This window comes from Tachypleus tridentatus, chromosome 1 (assembly GCF_004210375.1).
Source record: "Tachypleus tridentatus isolate NWPU-2018 chromosome 1, ASM421037v1, whole genome shotgun sequence".
In the NCBI taxonomy this organism is placed as follows: Eukaryota; Metazoa; Arthropoda; class Merostomata; order Xiphosura; family Limulidae; genus Tachypleus; species Tachypleus tridentatus.
The window spans coordinates 73,479,802-73,503,941 of NC_134825.1; the positions used below are offsets into that span (position 1 = coordinate 73,479,802).

Below are 24,140 nucleotides of genomic sequence, written 5' to 3' on the forward strand. Positions count from 1 at the left end.
TCAGTTAATGGTTAGGAGTTGAGTGTTTGAGCCCATAATTTTTTAACTTTATCTTTTATTGATTTCAGTTAGTTTTGGGAAGGAAGTTGCTCTAAATGTTTTGACAGAGCCTTAATAAGTTTAATATAGCTCTTAAGATCTCAATCTCCTCTCAATTAGTAGGTAAATTAGAAATTAGTTAAGTACTTGGGATTGATTTTAGGAAAATATATTAAATTAATAATTTTGAAAAGGCAAAGTAATCTTCTAAAGATCTAAAAATATTGGTTATTGCATTAATAAAATAAGGAGAATATATTAATATTTTATTGATTCCATAAAAAAAACAGCTAAAACATTAATCTTATCTAAATACAAGATAGATATTTTTATCAATATTTTTGAAAATAAAATAAGGGAAATTCCAGGACAATTAATATTACCTCTATTCATAAGCTAGTTGTAATTTTGATTCTGAATGTAAAAAATTATATGCCCAAATTTTAATTAATGAAACCAATACAACAAATGAAATTGCATAAAGCACTGTAATTAACAATGTAGTTATTAATAACTAAGAAAGACATTAAGAATGATAGTATAAATAAAGACTATACTTGTTCTAACTTACCTTTTTTATATGGAATTCTGAAATTGCATAAAACTTAAATTTAGGTTTATTACAAACTTTTTAAACACAGTTACTAAATCCATTTCTGTAGTATTAAATGATAATATAGATGTATTATTTGAAAAAAAAAAGTTTGTCATCAAATGATTTGGATCACTATTTTTGGATCATCAAAAATAACATAGTTTTGAAATATTTAATTAACTTCAATTTTATATAAACAATCCAGTCTGTTACTGCTTATGATTTTACCACATTCTGTATGAAAATAGGTCTGAAAAATTTAATCAGGATGTTTTTTAGTGGGTGCTAATGCTCTTCAAATCTTGCCAACTTGTATATATTCTGACAATTATTTTTTGAAATAAGTATTAAACCCTAATTTATATATCTATACTTTGTCACATAGATCTAATCTACATAAACAATTCCAAGTTTATTCTAAACTTAATACATCCAGAGGAACTTGTTATAAAAAGAAGCAACAGTGGTGATAATTGTCCCTATAATTTAGATATTAAGTTTTTAGAAGGCAGAGTACAATTGACTATTTTTGATATAAGAACAAAATTGGATATTCCTATCCTTCATCTATCCACTCTCAATAGTGTTTTATTTGTGCTGCTAAATGGATTACTATCTTTCAATTTCAAAGATTTTTAACAATTTGTAATAGTAGTAATACTTTCATGGATAATGCTCAATTATTTATAAACAAATTGAAAAGTTATGGTTATAAGGATGAACATAAGTACTTATACTTTATAGTAAATATGAAATTCCTTTAAAAATAAATTATCGGTTACATAAAATACTTGTGGAGAACTTAGAGTTCATTAACTACTCAATGTTGGCCTTAGCTACAAAATAATTTTAAAATATTTAAATGTTTGTTCAGTAAACCAGGATAGAAATAACAACTTCAGGTAGCCGAGTGACAGCTTAAGAACTGTTAAGGTAGGGGTTTTAGTTCTGTTTAAAATCATTTTGTAAACAAAATGTAGGGGTTGAAAGTTTTATTGTAAAATTTAAGGTAGCTTTATTTCTACTGGTTATATCTAAATATTAAGGTAACTGCTTTCCCACAACTGTCTGCAGACCATGAAAAGCATCAGGAGTTGAAACATTGTGGGTTTAAGCATTTGACTCTCATCCATTGACTGATTCTCCATAGTTGCTAGCTATTTGTTGTTCATGCCTGGATCTTGTCTGATAACTGAAGTATTTCCAGTGCATTTGGGTGCTATGACAAGAAGAACTAATAATAGAAGAATAGTTGTTTAGTTTTCAGTTTCATTGTAATGTTTGATTTGTATTATGTTTTATGATGATTCTATCATCTATTGAGAGTTATTGTATCTGATAGCATTAGAGCTATTTGTTTATTAATTTAAATTTATAAATATAAGTAATATTCAATAAGAGATAAATTTTATTTTTTAGGAAAAGAATTTTTTCCATAAAGTAAGTGAGCGTCTCTCTAAGCCCAATATTTTCATCCTGAACAACCGGTGGGATGCTTCAGCCTTTGAACCAGAGTTTTTAGAGGGGGTAGGTTACCTTATTTTTATTTAATTGAATCCATAGCTTCATCACTTAGGACTTGTGAATGGCTGTGTATCTGTGAATTAGCTCATTTTCTATGGTGAAGAAAGAATTTCAATTAGACTGTATTTAATACCTGCAAAAGGAACACTTTGAGTTTCTTAATTAAAATTTTGGTTATATTTTGAAATTTGGATTAAGGGATAGCTATTGAAGTGTTTTTTGTGCTTAAATTATACAATGATCTCATCCCTCTATAAATCATGATTAATTAAAAATGTCTTATGCTAGGAAACTTTAGTGGTCACCTGTTTTGCTCAGGGATTTTAAAATATGGATCTGTGCATGTTAAATGGGCATGGGGAGGTCATCTGATTGTAGTTGGAAGTTCCTGAGATGTACAGTTGGGGGGTCCAGTGGCTGTACTTGGCATGAGCCTAGACTTGCACTCAGTGGGCCTGTGCATCAAAATGGGTGCCCAAAAATATATTGACTATAACCTGATTACCTGTAATCTGATCAGTGAATATGCTTCTGACCTTTTGAATATATATTTGAACTGTTTTACTTAACCATCCTATATGATTCAACATTTGAACACTGTAATATGCTGCCATGTATTTTCATACTAAATAACTCGTATATAAAACTACAATGTGTTAAAAGCAAAAACAGATTGGTGGTAGGTGTTGCTCAGCAGTTGTCTTTGATCCCTCTAGTCGGCAGTTCAAAATTAGTTAGTAGCATATAACATTAGTAGCTTTGCTATAACAGACAGGGTAAGGAAGTTTGGTGACATTGGAAATTGATTTTGAGACAATATTACCAAAACTGAACAAACTAGAAATAAATAGAATAACTTGAGATTAAAATTGGGTAGAGCATAGATAGCTCATTCTGTAGTTTTTTGTTCAACAAGAAAAAAAAAAAGATACCTTTTTCTTTCTTTGTGAACCTGACAATGACTGAAGAATGTCGAAACATTGTTCACTCCTCTACATAAATATTTTCTCAACCAAAACGAGCCATTTTTACATATCTATTTTTCTCTTCAAGTTGGTTTTCTCATCATCACTAAATATAATATTTCAACTGTTTGGATAGACAGAATGATCAAAAATAGTGATTATTAGTAAGTAATTATTTATTTTAATTTTAATTAATTGATTAGTTTATGTGATATTAGTAAATTATATTTCTTATCTATACTCGATGGCAATTGTGAGAGCTTATGATTTTAAAAATCAGTTTCTGTACCTGCATGGGCATTTACAGATAAAACATTGTGCCAACTTGTACTTAATAATAAACAAATAAACAATTAATACAATATTTACAACATGTTAATTAAAAATTATTAATTTAAAAGGGGAATAGGGATCATAAAAAGTACAGAAACAAGTTGAATCAAAGTGCAAAGATTATATTTTTAAGCCTACAACTCAGGACTTAAAAAAGAAAAGAAAAAGTAAACACTATAGGCTGGAAATTGTGTCTACATTGTTTTCTCAATCTAAAAATCCCTATTTTCACTTTTTCACTTTGACGTTTGGTTTTCAACAATTTACTGCTGCATTGGTTTTTATTCCACCTAACAATTATTTACTGAGCCTGGTGAGTTTGTGATTTGGGTTTTGTGTAAACACTCGTTTAACAAGCAAAGTATATAAATCAGAAGAATAAATCACCACTTACAGGAGTAAAGAAATCTACAATGTTCATTGTTTATTGCCAGAAAACTTAATGATATAGTCACAGAAAACCACTTAGAGACAAAGTACAATAGTGAACTCAAAAACAGCAAAGAACAACAAACTTGAAACATTTTTTGTACTATCACTTGCACAATTTATTTTGTAAGTAACACACATTAGAGAAGGATTTGAAGAAATTATTCATGACGAGAAAAATGAAGCCACATAAATTAATCTTAAAACTACCCTATGACATTCTCAATACTGCATTCATCACTGTTGTCTATGTGTGAGCAAAATGTTGGTAGCTGTTTCTTTCTTTTTTCTGTTGTAGCTTGTAAAACTATAGTTAATGATAACTAAACTGAAGATATTTTTATAAATATATGTTTTTTACTCTAATAAAATGGAGCATCTTTGACTAGTATAATGATGCAAAAATGGTTTCTCCATTTCTGTGATGTTTGGATGACTTGGAAGAGCTTATGCTGGTAGAGAAGAAGAACATGGAAAATTATATTGAGTGGAAATCTTGACTTTTGAAAATCAGCTTAAAAATAGCTCCTCAACCTTTGCAGGAGATATTTTGTAGCTGTGCATAGATTTTGGCACAGCTACTTATCTGATTTTGCTCTAAGCTTTGGTGCTTGAATGGTTTAAAAAAAAACTTGGCTAGCAGCAATGAAAAACTGATAAAATCTCTTCTTTTGAGAATCAATATAATAATAGTTCTCTGATCTGTGCAGGAGGTGTTTCAGTATGTTTGCTTGGGTTTGAATGAAATATTCATAGCCATTTTTTCCTATAGTATTAGCCATTGGTATAGAAGGTTTTGAACATTATTTCAAGAACAAGTCTTCTTTTTAGGATGGAGTTTTGCCAGTACATTCTATTAAAATGTTTGTAATTCATGGTACTTTGCTTAAACTTACATTGTTTTGCTGTTGTAATATATTTATTTACCTTCAGTGTTCTTGTATAACTATTCATAATTTTTATAAAAGATTTTCAATATTTTGAACACAGAACTAAAACGCATGCTTTTGCTTTGAATTAATTTAGCTTCACCTAAGATTTCTTCAGGAAATTTTTATAGAGACATTTCTTAATGATGTAGGTGAGAAAACAGCACTTGGATCGGACTACGGCATTTCTAGTAGATGAACTACATGTATGTACACGCCAAGAAGCAGAAGATCGTGTGTTTTTTGTGTCAGCACGAGAAATGCTTCAGGCACGATTAAAGATAAAGGAAGGACTAGCTCCTCATAGTAAGCAATATTGGAAATTGATATTTGTTTCTTTTATGTAATGTGTGAATAGTAATGCTGTTTTGTTTATTCATGTTCCCAGGAACAAAGGAAAGTTGGGAAATTCGGTGAAATATCAAACAATTTATATTTAGTCAATTGTTGTGTGTTTAATAAAAAAGGGCACAATGTGTTTTATGTCATTGAATTCATTGTTAAAAATATTTAGTAAATTATACATATGTGGGCCTGAGAAATGTAATGGATGTACCAAGTCTGCCTCTATAGTAAACAAGGGTGTAATGAACAATCATTTGTAGTGGATGTTGCTTTAAGTATCGAATAAAATTTACTTACTAGATGTATTCATTTTTCTTCAAGAATTATGAAGATCGTATACGAAATAGGTTTAGACCTTAAAACTGAATCAACAATACTGAAGCATTTTTATAGAATTTAATTTTGGATAAGTGAATACATTTCAAATAAACTTGATGTACAAGGAAGGCATGCAATGGAAAATTAAGATTAACAGTGACATCACCAAAGTTTATAAAGTCACTGTTCATTATATCATTTATATTTTCTTACTTTGTATTGAAGTTCGTAGAAAGACTTAGAAATGAAGTTATAAAGAAATTTCTACCATTATTTCTCATTTTATACTGTTATTTTCTTATAAGATAGAAACAAATAATCTTTATACGTTTGAAGAGTAACTTGAAACTTAAGTGTTACAGGATGTTGTAAACAACAAAATATTTCATACATTATAATTATTATTTTGTAAGAGTTTACAGGTCTTCAATAATGATCCAAAGAAAATGTTTTTTAAGACAGCAAGAAAAATACTGGAGTTTTTATTTTTATTTTCTTTTTTTTTGTAAAGTGGGAGCATTGGCTGATGGATTTCAAAAGCGGTACTTTGAGTTCCAGGATTTTGAAAGAAAATTTGAGGTAAATAATGCTGTTAAATATTATACTGTGTCACGTGTTTACTGTCCAGATTTCATCTAGGTTGTTTTAGCAATTGCTAATTAAGGATATAAGATGTATTTTCTGCCTATAGTCTTCAGGCCTTCCGGGGAGAAGCATAGTGATCATTGTTATGATCTGACCTCTCCAGGGGCTCTTGATGAACTCTGATTTTGAGAAGACATTCTCTATAGCAGTGACATATAACAGGAAAGCATAATTGAGCTACAGTTAAACATTTTTGGTTCTAGAAATTTATATTGGGCTAATGAAGATGGATGTAATAAAAAAAAAAAAATTCTGTCCAGTGTATCTATTTTAGTATCTATTTAGACCTGTATGTTTGTAGACCAATATTATTTATAAACTGCTTTAACCCTCCTGCCCCAGTTATTCTTGACTGTGTTTGACACAAGGTTTTAATGTCTTACATTCAAATTTTATTAAACTACTTTTGTTTGTGTTATATCATTTAGTATGGTATAAAATATTAGTAAATAACCCACATTTTAATAGTATATGTTTTAAGTTCTTAATTTTATAAGGCAATATCTTACATTTAGAAATTCCCCTAGTGTGATTCAAGTGACACATATTCTCTAGATATCTTATCTCTATTTTATCCACCTCATCCAAAAAAAATATGAATTTAAACATATATTACTCACTATAAAATTGTTATTGCTCAGACTATAACTTTTATAACCTTTAGTTTTGTATTGTTACAAAGCTATCAAAGAGAAAATCATACCCCTCCTGCCACACCCACCTCTCTATCAGGACTTGTTGGTTGTTCTCTCTTGTATTTAATTACATATAACCTATAACCAATAGAAATTTAAAGTTTTCATCTGTCAAATGATATATTGCATGACATTGTGTTCTAAACACAGAAAGTCAATTTCATTTCTAATTAAACTTTGATTCTCAAAGGAATGACAATGATCAATGTGGATGCATTTGTAACAACTCTTGTTTTATAGTTAGAAATCCAGATAAATTATGAATGTTAGAGGTAATTGTGTACCTTTTCATGTTATTAGTCTGTGTTCTAAGGTGCATTATTTAATTAAATAAAAATTATTTAATGCACCACTACTACTAGTTTAAAATGTGTAGAGTTAATAGTCATGGGTGGTAGAGAGCAAAAAAAACAAACTACTCAGGTAAGTACTTTTATTTCTTGGTGTTTTTTGTTTTATTTATTACTATAAAGGAAACTAAAAGGTAAAAATAAAGATCTCTTTAGGTTGTTTATTTTACCTAATCTAACCTCAACTAATAATAATAATATAATAAAATATTCCATGGGGCATGCACAGGAGCAGCTCGGAGTAGCCTGAGGGTAATGTAATTTGATAACACCATGTAAGGTGGGAGGGAGTGAGGTTACAAGATCAGTTAGAGTTGGGGTAGAGAATATTACAGATAAAATATAAAGTTTTAGTGAAAACAAACATTTGAAATGTATTGATGAGGTTTTATAGAATACACAAATGAAAATTGGGATTTTTAAGGTGAAGAAAAGTATTTTTAATACTAATATAAATCACTTTGCATGTGAATTATTCAAAACAAATTCTATGTTGATGGACAAATCTTTACTTTAGTTTTAAAAATACTTCACTAAAAAGATATTTTTTATATGAAAGTCTTGTACTATTAATTGAAAGACTGCCAAATTTTGTTAAGATATACACACTATAAAGAAAGTTAAAGTATTAAATCTTTAAAAAGACTTTAAATGGGTAGAAAGTAACTATATATGGTCAGTCAAATTGACTGAGTATTTGTGGAGAGTTAAACAGTTTCTTCTGTATTCAAGCATTGGACTATCTGTGTTTTATAGTAACAAAAGATGATATTTCTGTTCAGTCAGTCATTTGCATCTAACACTTGGTATGATATGTAGACTCTTCCTGTCATAATTCTCGTTATTTTTGAATCAAAGTTATGATGTAATGAATAAGTAAAGTACTCACTAGGATAATTTATTGTGGTGTTATTTTATGTATTTCAGCTTTTATTTTGTGTGTTGTGTAAAAACATTTATATTAATGTTGTAATGATTTTTAAATTGCTTTAGATGTATGGGTGGATCTCTTATGGGTATTCCTCTCCTTGCTGGAATCTAGTATCTCCAATGATTAGCATTCTGTGTAGGTTGTTCACATTTCAGGAAACTGTTCCCATTAGTCATCATCCTTCTCTACGCTTTGTACACTTATCTGTTCAAAGAGTTATACTTTAAACAGTATAAACAGCTAAAAAATGATTGAAAACCTAAAATTTGCCACCTTTAACATGGCATCATCATGTACATTACACCACAGAATATAATATTTAACCCTGTGTACATGGGAGGATCAAAGTGCACATCATAACCTCTTCACAGAGTTGCATTTAAAACTTAATTAAATTACGTTGTTTGCAATGTGTATTTACTTTGTCAACATGGGTCAGAGGTCATGTTATTCCATTTGTTGACTCGCATTCAAGATTTTGTACAACCACTATTTTATGAATTTGTGTCAATAATATTGGTATTAAATTAGGATTATAATTCACATTTTAGTATTATGCAATAGTTAATTTCATATTTTAAAGGTAAGTAGCAATAAAACATTTCTAAATGTTGATTTTTTTGTGATGTATGTTATGATGAATGCAGCTTTAGTTCAAACTTGATGTTTGTGATGTCCAGATACAAAGTCTGTAATTTTCTAGGAACTCAAAATATCTATATTGACAAGCTAAAATATAAAATAAGAACTTCTTATCTTTCCTATTTGCTGAGGTATTATTCTTGTATTGAATCAGATAGTTGCCCAACTCACTTCATCCCATTTTTTTTGGAAACACTCCCTTAAAAACACTTGTGTCTATGACATGTGAATAACTAATCAAAAGTCAAAATGTCCCCGAGTGGCTTTTGCATCCTTTTGATGTATTATAACATCAACTCATTCTTTCAAAACAAGATTTCAAGGAGGTAGGTTGAGTCTTTAGTATGCTTGAAATTTCATATTTTTTAGACTGAAATACAGCATAGTTACTAAGTTTGATAACTGGTAGTGGAATTCTGTAAAATTAGTTTAGTAGTTTATGAATTTGTGATTATTTCAAATTTGTATATATAAAATCTTTAAAAAATTTTGTTTCACATTCTCCATGTGCAATATTTTAAAAGGCTTAGTAACCTACAGCAAGCAGGATGTGAGTAAAAAGGTCATTGTAACTAGAAGATATAATTGTTTGTTATACATATTTACTGTTCTATGTTTTAAGAGAAATATGTTTAAGAACTTGTTTGTAAATTGTAATAATGTATATACATGTAAAATGCAAAATACTTGTCCACTAAAATGCAACCAAGACAAATCACTTTGTGAAGTCAGTTTTATATTTTTGAATACAGTAACATGAGTGTAGGTGCAATGTGTCATTACAATTTCTTTATATGTAAAAAACAGCTGATATAGGTAGAGGAGCAAACAATGTCATTGTCAGGTTCACAAAGAAAGAAGGAGGTAACTGACCACCTTACAACTTCTGTAATGATAACCAGGCATGGCTGAAAAGATCAGTATAATAAAAGTAACATACACAAGTTTGTAATGTTATGAGATTTAAGCTGTTTAAACTCAGCATTTGTGTTTTCATGTCATAATCTGTAGTCATTTTCAAATGAAAAAAACAAACTTGTATTTATTTTCTAATTTTTTATGGTGATCATGATCTCAGACATATTGGCCAGTTAGAGTAGAGGAAGTAAAGATAAAATATAAAGTTTTACTTAAAAAAAAGAAAAGAAAAAGGTATTCATGGGGTTGTAAAGATTATACAAATGATATATGATACTTTTTGTATGGAAAATAGTTTATTTTTTATCATAACATGAAAATTACTTTACAGTCAAATTAGTAATGAAACTGACAATTCTCACAAACAAATCTTTAGTAAAAATACTTCCTTAAAAGATCTGGATTAGTTAATGTGAGGTTTCAGGACAATGGTATATGGCCAAAAGGTCTTATGGTGGCTTTATCATTCAGTAAGGGGGTACTCATTCTTGTTTCCTCTGTGGTCAACCTTGGATGTCCCTCTATGGACCCAAACACTTCACATCACTCCCTGGACATGTCATGCTCTTGGTACTTTCAACCTTGTTTGCTAATTTACATTCCAACCCTGATACACTTTGTACCCCATGGAGTGGTCTCTTGCTCTTCAAAATTTTCTGGTTGCTCCGTGTCCAGCGTGCTGCACTTCAGAGGGAAGTGATTGCCTCTTTTCTTGCTACCAAGTTATCTTTTTTTTTTCCTTTACTTCCCACTTGCTTCTATGTATTCAGAAATGATTTGGACTGGTTTTTACCTTTATTTTTCTGATCCTGTTCTTTACCTTTCTCGGGTGATTTCATCCATATATACCTTGCCATGTTGGATCTTTTTGATTACTTCTTCCTGGCTGGCACAGATATAGTATTTATAGCTGCTTCAGCTTGATCTATTGTATTTGTTCTGAATTGATTTTTTTCTTCAACTACCTATTGATGGCTCATATGAAATGTTTTTCCTTTTCATCATTTTCATATCCTTTCATCTCCCATCTTTATTCCTGGATGGAGTTAGATGGCCTTCTGTGTTCCATGCATGTTCAGCGATGCTACATTGCCTCAAAGGCTTCTTTTGCTTCATATCATCTATGTGCAAAATTTTAAAAGGCTTGACAACCTACAACAGGCAACAGCGAAGTACAAAGGTCACAACTAGAAGAGATAATTAGTGATGTCGAGAAACCCACTTGTTGAGAAATTTATATGCAAAAACGGCTCGTTTGGGTTGAGAAAATATTTTACATAGAAGAGCGAACAACGTTTCGACCTTCTTCGGTCATCGTCAGGTTGACAAAGAAAGAGGTAACTGACCGGAAGCTGACCACGTGTTGGAAAGGGGTTGTGTAACTGAGTGTCGGAATGTAGAGGGCGGTGTTAGATATTTGAATATATAATTTTATTTATTTTATTATTTTAATATAGGTATATTAATATAGGCATCACTGTTTTGCAGTTGATTTGTGTTATATATATTCATGTGAATTAATTGCATTCTCTTATTTTGAAATTTTTTAAAAGTTGAATAAATATTTTAGTTTTAATATTTTATTTCTAAAGTGAAAATTTTGATCTCCTGTGGTATTCTCTTATAAGCATTGGTATTAACTAATTTTAAAATTGTCAAACTTCAGACTGTGGACTTTTCTCCTTTATTAGCTAATTGTTTTGACATCAATATATTGTAGTGTTGTTTCGTACCAGTAGCCTGTATTTAAGCTTTTACGTATATGACAAATTTTTGGTTTTCTAGGAATGTCTTTCAAAATCTGCTGTAAAAACAAAATTTGAACAACATACTCAACAGGGTAAGGCCATCATCAAAGCTTTGCAACATATAATGGAATTAGCTTTTGTGAATTCTCATAAGAAAAAGTAAGTAAAAATGTTTAATCCTAGAATTATTAATGGGGTTCTTGTATCTCATCAATTAAAAAAGTTCCTAGTTTGTTTATTTATCATATTGCTTGTGGGTCCAATAATTCAGTAGTTTTGAGGTTTCTATAATGTACGAGTTGCACAAAATAATTTAAAATGTACAATCAGTATTCAGTTTAGTCTCAGCATTTACTTCTTGGATCCCAGTGTGTATGTTACATAAAAACTGAGTGATTTTGTCAAGTATGTTTTGCTAATTTCTTTACACTGATTCTTGTAACAAATAAAAACATCAAATTACTTAACCCTTTGAACCCTACAAGCCAGAAATCCAGCCTAATGGAGAGATGTATGTGCCTGAAAGGCCAGTTTTCCAGCCTGACCATCTACCAGTATAACAGGGCAGGTCAGTAAAATTGCCAGTGCTAAATTATTGCTTACTTGGCACACACCTCGGAATCTACTGGAATTTCTTTTCTAAAAATAGACTGACTCTTAGTTGTTGTTGCATTTACAGTTTGAAAGTGAAAGTAATTTTTAACATTTTAAGGATATTTTAACATTGTTTTGATAGCATTGTCATCTTGAAATATAAGATTCTAACCAGACAGTCAAGTGAGACAAAAAGAAAATGTAAAAACACCAGATAGCAGTTATGTAAATTGTGAAAAAGACAAAGATTTATGGCCACCCAGGTTAGGAAATTGTTGGAGTCTGATTCAGAGAACATTCTAGACAGTGACTATTATGGCAATGACTTTGAAAGCGAATATAGTAATATCAAGACTTCTGGTAACAAGTTACCTGTTCATCATTGTGTTCCTGATGATTGTCAGTCGACTTGGTCAACTAAAATTACTTCATTTTCGGGCACAGATGCTGAATTCAAACTGTTGGAAATGTTGATCCATCTTGAATTGAATTTCAAGCGAGAGTATGCTGCTGGTTTGTTGTTTTTTTTTCATTGTTTTGGAAGGAATCTACATGGAACCTAATCAAACAGGAAACACTGTCAAGCTGAATATGTAAAAGAAGTAATATCTAACAGCTACTGTGCTAAATTGTTTGATCTGGTTACTGTTCTTGAACTAAAAGCTCTACTTGGGTGTTGACATACCATTGAAATACTGATCTACAAAGATAGGTACAAGATGTATTGGAAGAAGAAGGATAGCTGGATTATTTCTACACCTGAATTTGGTAAGGTTTTCATTTGAGATCTATTTCTAGTTACCTTGTCAGTGTTGCACTGCATAAATGAAAGAGATCCAAATGATGACAAGTCAAAATATACAAGAGCAGATCAATGTTTGACATCATTGTGGCCAACAATATTGTGTTTACTGATTGTACACTGTCACTGGATGAAGGAATGTTACTCACATAAAGTGTGCTGAGCATCAAGTAATATATCAAAGACAAACCAATCAAATGGGGTCTGAAAACATGTCTTTCATGTAAAAACAAAAGTGGATACTTTATGAATGGGGAGATGTATATGGGAAAAGTTGATGTGGATCCACCATTGGAGACAGTCCTGGGTGTGAGAGGGTGTTTGGTGGCTCGGTTGTGTAATCCGTTTGAAGAACAAAATCACTGCATATTTGCTGATAAGTTTTGCAATTCTGTAAATGTTGCACAGTTCTTTCTGGAGAAACAAGATATACAATTGTGTGGTACGTCTTTTATTAATGGGAAGAAATTTTCTAAGGAACTTGTCAAAAGGAAAATTGACTGTGGTTCTTATTAATTGTTGTACAATGGTAAGATAGCTGCAGTTGTGTGGTGTGACAAAAAGCCAATTTACTATTTGGCTATCAAGTATATCAGTGATGCTGATGTAATAGTGTTGTGCTATGACAGCAAGAAACACAAATGAATGTCAGCGTCATGCTCAGCTTTAGTGAAGATCTGTAATAACTGTGATTGCCACTGACAAGAACAATCAGATAGTTATTATAGATCTTGTCAGTGGCATTCACAAAGTTATTTCAATTCTTCACTAAAGCTGAGCATGACACTGACATTCATTTGTGTTTCTTGCTGTCATAGCACAACACTATTACATGAGCATCACTGATATACTTTATTGCCAAAAAGTAAATTGGCTTTTCGTAATAACTACGTGATTGCCACTGACAAGAACAATCAGATGATGAAGCTGCAAAGATGCAGGCACCATTACAAGTGGCCAAGACAGTTTCTGGTGAAAATCTTTGTCTGGTGTACCTATAATGCTTATGTAATATAAAATTGCTACAAACCACACAAGGAAACTGGAAGGAGTATTCATACCTTCTATATGTTTGTTCAAAAACTCTGTCATGAATTAGTAGAGATACTCTGTTGCACTCAAGTTACTGCATCATGCTGAAAGCCTGGTTCAGATGAGATAAAACTGTGGGATCTGGCAATGAGAACTGTTTTGAGGCTTATCATTCCAAAGTTCAATTGTTGTGATAAATTAGTGAACTTGTAGCATCAGTGATGATATGCTTAAAGAAATGTTATGAATAACTCAATTCATTCTTTTGTACTATGAACCCAAAATTATGTATTATAACATTTTGGGGAGTTGCCTAGTAAGATTTTCTTAGTTTTCAAATGAAAAATAAATGTTTTCCAGAATGGTTACAAATTGTTAGGAGGGGGAGCAGGATCATGGTACTGAAAGGAGTGGGGAACCTGAGGTTCAAAGGGTTAATATGATGCAACATGTGAACTCTGCCAGTTGTCAACAGTGTTGTAATAACAAGTTGGTAATTTGAAGTTTAAACTTGATTTTATGTTTCATGACATTTTAAACCATAAATTGGTACAATAGAGAATGTATGAAATGTTAAGTTTTCAGTTTCTAAATATTGTATATTCTAAACCTTATCATTAAATGCATTGTTTATACTTCAAAATACCTTTAAGAATTACATTGAAATTGGAGATATAATACTAACTTCTTAAATATTATTTCATTTCATGTAAAGAACACTTATGATTTTAATGTATGTATATTTGTTTTTCCTAATGTTATCTAAACTAGTTTAGAAATCAAATCTTGAACTTTTTTTTATTCACACAGGTGTAAAAACATTATGGAATTAATATTTGAAAGAAGCTGCCTATAATATTATAAATACTTTGAATTGTGTGAATTATAATTAAGTATATTGTTAACAGAAAGGAAAAAATGGAAATGAGAAAAGAGCATAAAGATAAATTAGAGTTTACCCAGCAACAGCTGCACTTATTAACTGATGAAGTGAAACACCATATTGGGCATTTAGTACACAAAGTTGAACAGCAGGTAGCAAAAGCATTAAATGAAGAGATCCATCGGTTAAACGTTCTTGTTAATGAGTTTGAAAGACCTTTCCATCCAGATAATTTGGTTCTTAGTGTCTATAAAAAGGTATGGACATGATTTTTTTTTATTATTTCTTCATTTCAGTAGTGCACTCAATTTTTCTGGTATAAATTGTTGTCTGCATTTTTTGTATATCACATTAGAAATGTAAGTGTATTTTTAACAACTTTGTTATGCTATAGGCTGTTACAGCAAATCTGTTTATTTTCTGTATGCAATAAAAACATCTTAATTCTGTGGTTATGGACACTCCTGTTCTATGCATCTCTTAAAATTTCATTTTTTTACATTCACAATTCAATTAACCAATCTTACAATCAATGAATGCCAGGGAAATTAGCATTAACATTTACATTGTATTTCAAAGTATTGTATTATTTAAGCTTTAATTCCTCTATTTTAAAATGAAACCTTAAAGAAAAATTCTTAATCTTCCAAGTAACTGCAGACTTTTACAGAACTTTTTAACTTTGTAATTTGAATACTTCTTGATGTACTCTAGCCTTCCAGGTATAAATAAATTATAGGTTAATTTCTCTATTTTCACATTCTTCTTTCAAGTTTGTAGGTCATGTTTGGAGAAAAATTACTTGGAACTCTTGATAGATGCATGTTCACTTTCTATGTATAGAATGTTAATTTTTCATCTCATTATACTAAGTTGAGCTAAATATTTGTTAACAATAGAAAAATCACATCTAATTCTGCCTAAGAGAATTTCAAGCGACCCGGCTTTTGAGGGTTCTCTATTGCTCAGAATTTAACTGTTTGGCTTTCTGTCTGTTATAAATTACAAACACAGTCCACACACACAAAGTTACAACGCACCGTATTGGCCTTCTTCCAAAGCAGCTAATGTTCTTTCCAAGCAACTTCTTGTTGGATTCCCAAAACGAGCATACAAATAATCCTAATAGTAGATAAAACACATCCTTTAAATATATAAATAGTGGCAACCCAAATAAATGTTATTTCAAAGCACACCAATTAAATCCAAATTAAGCAACAAGTTCGATTCATTCGAACAATCACTACTAACAGAAACATGATTAATATAGTAAGGAAGTTCAAATGTTTTATGTATATTCATTTCACACTTTACATCAAACTATTTTGCTTTGCTTTATATCAAATGAGCCTTGAAATATTGTTGTTTTATTTAAATTTATTTTTTTGTAGATCTAGCAATTAAAGTATGAAAATTAAAACCATTCTTAGGCCTACTAAACGTTTTATCTTCTCCATCTTATGTTGTTCGAACAATCTTTTTATTCACATTACCATTAGATTTCATGTGTGAAGTTTGCTTCATCAAATCAGTGTCCTAGTTCAAGTTGATGTGTGAAGTTGACTTCATCAGGTCAGTGTCCTAGTTCAAGTTGTTGTGTGAAGTTGACTTCATCAGGTCAGTGTCAGTGTTCTAGTACACTTTTCTCGATTTCTCAGACACCATTGACACATAAATATTTACTTCTTAGCGTAGAATTTGATTTAATCAAATTGTTCAATTCTGTGGAATAGCTGCGTGAGGAACAATTTACACAATTTGTACTTGAGAAACGATTTCATTTACGACACACACACATCTATAGATATAACTCCAGTGGAAGTGATATTAACATCCAGTTTTCAAGTTGACCAGAAAGAAATTGGGAAACTGAGTGAGTTACAAAGGGGTGTCATTTTGAGCATTCAAATGACTCACTCAAATAAAAAGTATTCAGATAAATGACTCTATATTTTAACAAAAAACACACTTTACCGAAAAAGATACAAAACCTCACCTATCAATAATGTTTAGCCACAAAGTTGCGGAGTTAAGGTGGTTGGCTGAAGGGCGTTCCATTTGCACAAAATAATAGAAGTAATCACATTCAGACAGCACCACCCTAAGTTACTTCAATGACGTGAAAATCTGACTTTGTGTCATACTGTTATACAGAATAAAACCATCAATGACGTGAAATCTGACTTTACGTGTCTTACTGTTGTACAGAACAAAACCATCAATGACGTGAAAATCTGACTTTACGTGTCTTACTGTTGTGCAAAAGAACACACTTAATGACGTGAAAATCTTTTTCTTCACATAAATCAACATAAAGCTATAGAGAGATAGAGTTTTAAAAGTTTTTTTTCTTAATTATTCATTGTATTATGCTTTGATTTAGTTTGATAGCTTAGGATTTTGCGGCTTAAGCTGTTTATATGAAAAAACCCAAATCGGATATTATTTTGTTTGGTTGATGATTAGAGGTGTACACGTACATGGTGGGTGGATTCTCTGACAGAAAAGTGTTGTATTTAGTTACATCATCGACACAACTATTCATCAATATGTTATCAAATATTCATACAACGCCGAAACGAGAAGTGGTTATTCCAACACTACCTGCGTTATAAGGATCTTTATCGCTTAGTCATAAATACATTATCTATGTGTGTGTATATATAGATACATATAAATTAAGAAAGATATAATGACTTAAAATGACATTTTATCGATAGCATTTTAAACTTACCATAGGTTCATTTTCTTTACAAGCAAACGTAACTGATGTTACAATGGGTGTGACTAAAGCTCGTGACCTCCACTCTGTTGGATCATGACCTGCGTGAATTGCCTTTGTTGCTAGCCGTGTGTCCGATAAAAACTTCTTCACATTTGCATCCTTATTAAACATTTTAACTGGTCAGTATGTTAAGTTAACACGTTAACCGGTAAGCGTTGTTGTTAAACCGACGTTTCACAATTTTACTAACTCAACTGACTAAACATTGAAAATGCACGAATATAAGATAACACGATGCCTATATATGAACTAATTTGGAGCGCAGGAAATTACAACATGATAACGTTATTATCTGATATAAGCACAATGCCCCAGGCCCACCCCAGTAGGACAGAAATATAAACTAGTTTAATCTAGATTATGCAAGATCATGAGACAGTTCAAAGGGACATTAGATGATTCATTTAATTGAGATAACCCTTCATCTAAAAGCGAGAAAAAATTCAAAGTATTAAAACCAAACTAAATGTATCCTGTCATATTCAAACACCTATTTAACAAAAATTATGAACAAAATCATATTTAGCAATACAAACTACTTTATCAGGTAAACCATTCTACCAGGTGGTATACCTCTGGCTGAAAAATTATATATTTTGCTGAGCAACGAGTCTTATCACAAAGTTTACACTTTTTCTTCCTAATTTATAGTATTTGAGTTTTGATTTATGTTCTTTAATGTGATTGTTTTGTCACCTGTAATTCTTCTTTCCTAGAGATAGAACAAGTCCAAAACTTCACATCTTTCTGCCTAGATATATATATATATGTATTTTATATTAGGCATTATCTAAGTAGTAACCTTTTTCTGAACTTTTCAAACTTCTTTATCTTTTCTGTAGTACATGAATTAAACCTGTTAACAATTTTCCAAATGTAGCTTCATGATAGTTATATATACAATTACCACCTTATTATTCAATTAGAATAGAAAAGGGACTTCTAGGATTTAATTTCCATAAATAGATTCCAGAATTTTATTTGTTTTTGCACAACTAAATATTTAGCTTAAGATTTCAAGCAGTGCTCAATGTTAATGGTTGTCAGATTGCCAAAGAAGAATGAAAATTTGTTTGGGATAACTGAATTATGTATTTCAATCATAAGTGTAAATAAAATCATGGATGTAATATTCGTTCTTATTTATAATAAGTTAAATAAATCAATCTAGAGCAAAATTTACAAAGAATAAGCTTCAATTTGTTATTTTCATTGTTGAGGCATTATGTATTTACTTCTGTATTGGCTCCGTTTTCTACAAGGTAGTGTACGTTAGGGACATTATAAAAAATGTGCGGTTTTAGTTTTTGGGAACATCTTGCACAATTTTGTTTTAATCAATTATTTGTATTCTTCATACCTTGTGAAGAGTTCACAATATGGCTAACTGATCACACACTTCTGTGAACTTGCTGCTTTAGTATTTTTAAAATACTATGAATTGAATGGTTTAGAACAAAAATATAAATCAGAAATTCTTGAAAGCAAGAAATATGAGGAGAGGTTGGAAAAGTGTTTATTGAGACTTGTAAAGATAAACATTATTAATTTAAAGTTTATAGTTAATAGTGTAGGAGTTTAACTAAAGTAGTTTTTGATGTTACCAACTAAACATTCATAACTTTTGTAACTAGAAACATTCTCTTGTCGGTTTTAGCACAATCCTCATGCAAAGGCTCATTAAGTTATCTATTTGCTTTTAAAAACTAGTGCTGTATTAAAGAATCGGTAAAGAAAGAAAAAAATTCTAAGTTGTTGAGTGGCCAAGTACATTTTAAATTTATAACCTTCAGGAAACTGAGAACAAGTTTCAAGTAAATGAAATTTACCTCTCATTTGCCTGAATGGACAAGTACATTCTCACATAAATGTCAAATTCTGTAAGACTTTTACAAGAAAACACATCTATGTTCTTCCATCCACCATTGACATGGTTTTCTCACATAAAAGATGTTATAGTGCTTCAAAAAATTTACATACACCATTGTACAGTTCTTTGTATTAACTTATTTTATAATGAGGCCTAATCACTAGGACAATCAAGGCTCTTTTAAATAATAAAAAATTATGCTAAATACAATTTTTACTACCTTCTTAGAATTCTCACTGACTGCAGATACAATTGTTCAAAAACTATCCATACTTATTATTCTAAACAGGGAAGTGCGTATGTATTATAAGTCACAGCCTTCTGTTATTAAGCCAATTTCTTATTCATTTTGTGACTTTTTTCTTATCTCTCTTGTGAGCAAACAATCTGTGTATTAATTCTACATGAAATGTATATACATGCATGTTAACATCTTGCAAAACTTGGAAACTAGAAGGAAATCTATTATATCATAGTATAACAACAATGCAAAACAAGCTGCTGTCAAAATCAGTTGATTTCCTGAAATGTCATAAGTGTAAAAAATAAGGTTTTGTTGGTTTCAGTTATCAGTTATAGAGCATTTCCTTTAGTTTAATCATTTTTAACTTAGATATATGGTATACACTAATACCATTTATGGTAAATATGCTCATGAGTAGTTTCAAACATAAGTATTTGCAAACTTCTAATGAAACAAGCTTATCCATAAGAACTGGGTGTTTAATTGATAAAAATAATTATCTGTGAGCATTGAGTAGTTTCACATATAATAATTTATTGTACTAAAATTATTTCCACTTGGTAGACACAGCAGATATCCTGATATGGCTTTGCTACAAACACAGACTTTATTATTTTTAATTCAAGTTTTTGCAGCTTAGTCAATTAATTTGACAATTCTTGAAATTGACAAACTAATAAAAATGAGGTTTTTCTGGTTATTACTGTTTTTGATTATCCCATTTATCCATAAAGTGTGTGTTTATAATTGGATAGTGACTCAGTTGTTGAAACAAGTAGGGTGTAAGCCAGCAAGAAATAGTAATAAAGTGTGTGTATAAATCATGATAATGACTTGGCTTTTGCCACATGTAAAGTTGGGTCTAATCCAGTGAGGTTAAGTTCTTGTATATAAAACACAATAGTTACTTAACTGTTGACACATGTGAAGTCAGGTCTAAACTAGTAAGAAAGATTAATTATGTTTATATGAGACAGGGTAATGATTTAAGAGTTATGAAAAGTTAAGTGTAACATAAGCAAATAACAAATTAATTTATTCTTGTTATCTTTAGGACAAGTAATGGTAAGAGCACAGTGATTAATGCCCTCCTGCAGGATAAGATCCTGCCTAGTGGCCTAGGTCATACCACAAACTGCTTCTTACAAGTTGAAGGAGGTGATACCCAAGAACCCTATCTCCTTACAGAAGATTCTAATGATCCTCAGAATGTACAGGTATGCAAGTTTTGAAGCATTGTATTTGAGAATATCCACTTAAAATGTAACTTTTATGAACAACCCAGTAGTAATATTCAGTGTACTGAATTATTCTTAACAAATATAACATTTGTTTTTTTTTATAAATATGGGCTTTGTTTTTTAATACTCTTATTAAATATGTATTGGGCATTTTAGTATTTACATGATTATTACTTACCAGTAGTAGAATGTATTATATTTTAGGATTTTTAAGAAACTTTTTTATGTATGGGTCTTCTGTATCCAGATGGTAAAATTTCTTGGTTGAATTAAAGAGATTTTAGGAAATAAGTTGGTAGTCTATCTTCCACACACAATTTTAGAGAATACTTCAGAGTTGAAGTTTATTTAATTAAAAAGAAGTTTAATTGTTTATATAATTATTCTTAAAAATCAGCACCAAATTAAAACATTGGTGTTCATGAGTTATGGCTGAGCACAATATTGCATACAAAAATCCCCATAATAAAAAAAACATTAAAATAGTTCCAGTTTGAAACTTTTAACTTCAATACAAGTGTAGTTTTTTCAAATTTAGCTTATTTTTAACAGGTTTTTAAGCTGTTGTTATGGTATGATGTAGTTGTTTATTTTTCAGCTTTTAAATGCCTGAGGCTAGTGACCTAAACACATAATGAAAACTTGAAGAAACAATGTTTGTTGAAGAATTTTCACTGAATTTACAGTCCAAATTTTTTGAAAGCTTGTGTTATCATTTAATACTTCAGTTGAATTATGACTTTACAATATAATAGTGGAAAAAATGTTTTTAATGGAGCAAGATAAAGTAGGCATAATTAGGTCATTCTTCATTTGACAGTAAAATGCTTAATGTATATTAGGCCTTATTGGCTGAAATAACTGCATTATTAGGTGAAAAAAATCACAAACAGGTAAAAAATATATAAAATGGGTTTAAAAGTTATTACATACAATAAATTAAAACATTCTAATTAATAAATCAAATAAAGTTGCTGCTTATAATTTTGATACATAAAAAGGTTATTCTTGTCGTACTCTGTTGATTGTAAGTGCATTGAAACTTCACAATAGTTCTTAAAACAAAGAAATTGTAGATCCAGAGACCAAAGAATTTAATTGGAAAAGTTTTACAAGAATTTAGGAAAATAAATCTGTAATTGAAATCTACAACAAAGGAAGGTAAATATTTTTAATTTTCATCAAAAAATATATTTTACAGTTAAATATATAACTTCCCAAAACTACATATTCATACAAATGTCACATATAAAAAAATATTTTATTACTGAAACTACATAATCTGAAGAAAAATCTCATTTTAAACAAATGCATACAGTTGGTTTCATTGTTGTTTTTACAATGCAATAAAAGAAATTTTACCCCATTTGTATAATAGTGATACATTCAGAAAGTGTCTCAAAATATTTTTCTAAGTATGCTGGCTTAGAGTATATGGTTTATTTACAAGGTAAGAATTGTTTTTGATTAGATACTAGTTCCTAGTTTCATCAGTATGCTTTGTTTCAGTTTGTTTAGAAAGTTTATTTCAAATATTTATATTTGGATATTTACAGATACAACTTTAGTTTTCTTGATTGTTTTAAAATAAATTGTATTTAAGTACTTGTACAATTTTAAAGTGTTTTGCAGTTTTGGATACCATAAGTATGTTTTACTTCCTTTGTTTCTAGTCAGTTGCTCAGTTGGCACATGCCTTAAACAGTGAAAAACTGGGAGACAGTACTTTGGTACGCATCTTATGGCCAAAAGAAAAATATCACCTTCTAAGAGATGACGTAGTATTAGTTGATAGGTGAAATAATCAAGCAAAGTTACTATTTTGTAACTTCAGTTTGAAAATTTGATCTTCAGTTAAGATCAAATATTCATACAACGCCAAAACGAGAAACCACAATAGAGGAGACCCTAATATAGAAAAACATTTTGTAAGAACAAAGGTATTAAAAGCACTTCTTTCTTAGTATAGTTTAATTGTTAGAAAATAAACAAATGTGAAACGTTTTGGACTAGATGGGTGTCACTAAAGTCTTTGGATTTTTCCCTTTCTTACAGTGGAAGTATTTAACCAAATTACATGACATTTAGTGCAAAATTACAAAATAGTATTTAGTTTCTGCTTTAAAACAGCCCACAATATTTCATTTAAGTATTTTTATTTATTTATTATATTATGAAATTATCAGCATTTTGATGTGAAGCTGTTTCAGAAAAACATTGAAAGTACATCTTTTCATTGCTGAATTTTTATCTTGATCAAAATGTTCCATGTTGTACATTGGGTTAGTTTCACCTTTATTTAATTAACATACATATTTTGTTACTTTGGTTTGCCATTCAAAGTAGTCACTATTTCTTTAAATTATAAGCATGCTACATCTTTCAAAGATTTGGTGACCTATACATTATTAAAATGGCATCACTTTTGTTTCTGTTATGTATCATGATTCTTGATGATGATAAACCCACTTGAAATAAAAACGTATCTCAGAATGGTTAGTATAGGTATTAACCTGAAGATTACGTTGGAAGGTTGAAACATTCTCTGCTTATCAGTAAAAGTATGATAATTGTTGCTATCAAAATTTTTGTTAGTTGATATTTAACAAATATTGGTTGCCATCAATAAATAATAAATACTTTTATTTCTGTGCAGTGTTTGAATATTATGAACATAATAATTTTCAATAAATAAAAATTTCAGTAATTGGAATATTTTGCTGTTGTTTACTCTACTCATTGGGCTTAACCTTTGGGTGATGTAATCAGACTTGACATTTATAGCTATTTGTTGCAACAAGCAGATCTACTTTACAGGTTAAAAAAAGTATTTCTTCATAGTGTGCCAGTCAGGATACTTGCCCATTCTTGAATTTCCTATATTAGTACCACACATGCATACATCACCAAGCAAAAGTGCAACTGGTGGATTTTGATATTTCAAAATGTCAAATTTTGCATTTTATTTGTTAGTGGATAAGTGACAGTTTTTAGAACCCACCTAAAACTTAATTATGCACTCAAAGTGATATCTTATCATGGAAGAAGGCATCTGTAACATTCAACTGCACACAGTTGAATTCAAAAACATTTTTTGAATAAAAATCCTCAAAACTAATTAGAAAAGATTTTCAGGGCTAGTGTTGTGAATTTAGTATTAGAATCCTATGTTCACCTGTACAGGAACTCTAGGTAACCAGCTTTTAAGGAACTACGTACTATTTCATTTTATGATAAAATAAATAGAGAGTTTAGAAAATTTTTATCCTGTCATTTTTAACCG

At 30.2% G+C, this 24,140-nt stretch overlaps 1 protein-coding gene and 1 long non-coding RNA gene across 4 annotated transcripts in view; both read left to right on the plus strand.

The window, feature by feature from the left end:
• Positions 1-24,140, plus strand: part of LOC143232552 (mitofusin-2-like) — a 99,800-nt gene that overhangs the window by 16,510 nt on the left and 59,150 nt on the right. Inside the window, exons 7-11 of the mRNA XM_076468126.1 lie at positions 2,054-2,161; positions 4,967-5,120; positions 5,989-6,056; positions 11,444-11,565; positions 14,743-14,979. Of these exons, the coding sequence (XP_076324241.1) occupies positions 2,054-2,161; positions 4,967-5,120; positions 5,989-6,056; positions 11,444-11,565; positions 14,743-14,979 (689 nt within the window). The remainder of the gene's footprint in view (positions 1-2,053; positions 2,162-4,966; positions 5,121-5,988; positions 6,057-11,443; positions 11,566-14,742; positions 14,980-24,140) is intronic.
• Positions 18,075-24,140, plus strand: part of LOC143252417 (uncharacterized) — a 29,424-nt gene continuing 23,358 nt past the window's right edge. For 2 of the 3 annotated variants that reach the window (XR_013028985.1, XR_013028989.1), the window contains exons 1-2: positions 18,075-18,152; positions 20,671-20,833. This is a non-coding gene — a long non-coding RNA (uncharacterized LOC143252417). Of the gene's footprint in view, positions 18,153-20,670; positions 20,834-22,530; positions 23,351-24,140 lie in introns of those variants that run through there. The other variant, XR_013028986.1, reaches the window with a different exon arrangement.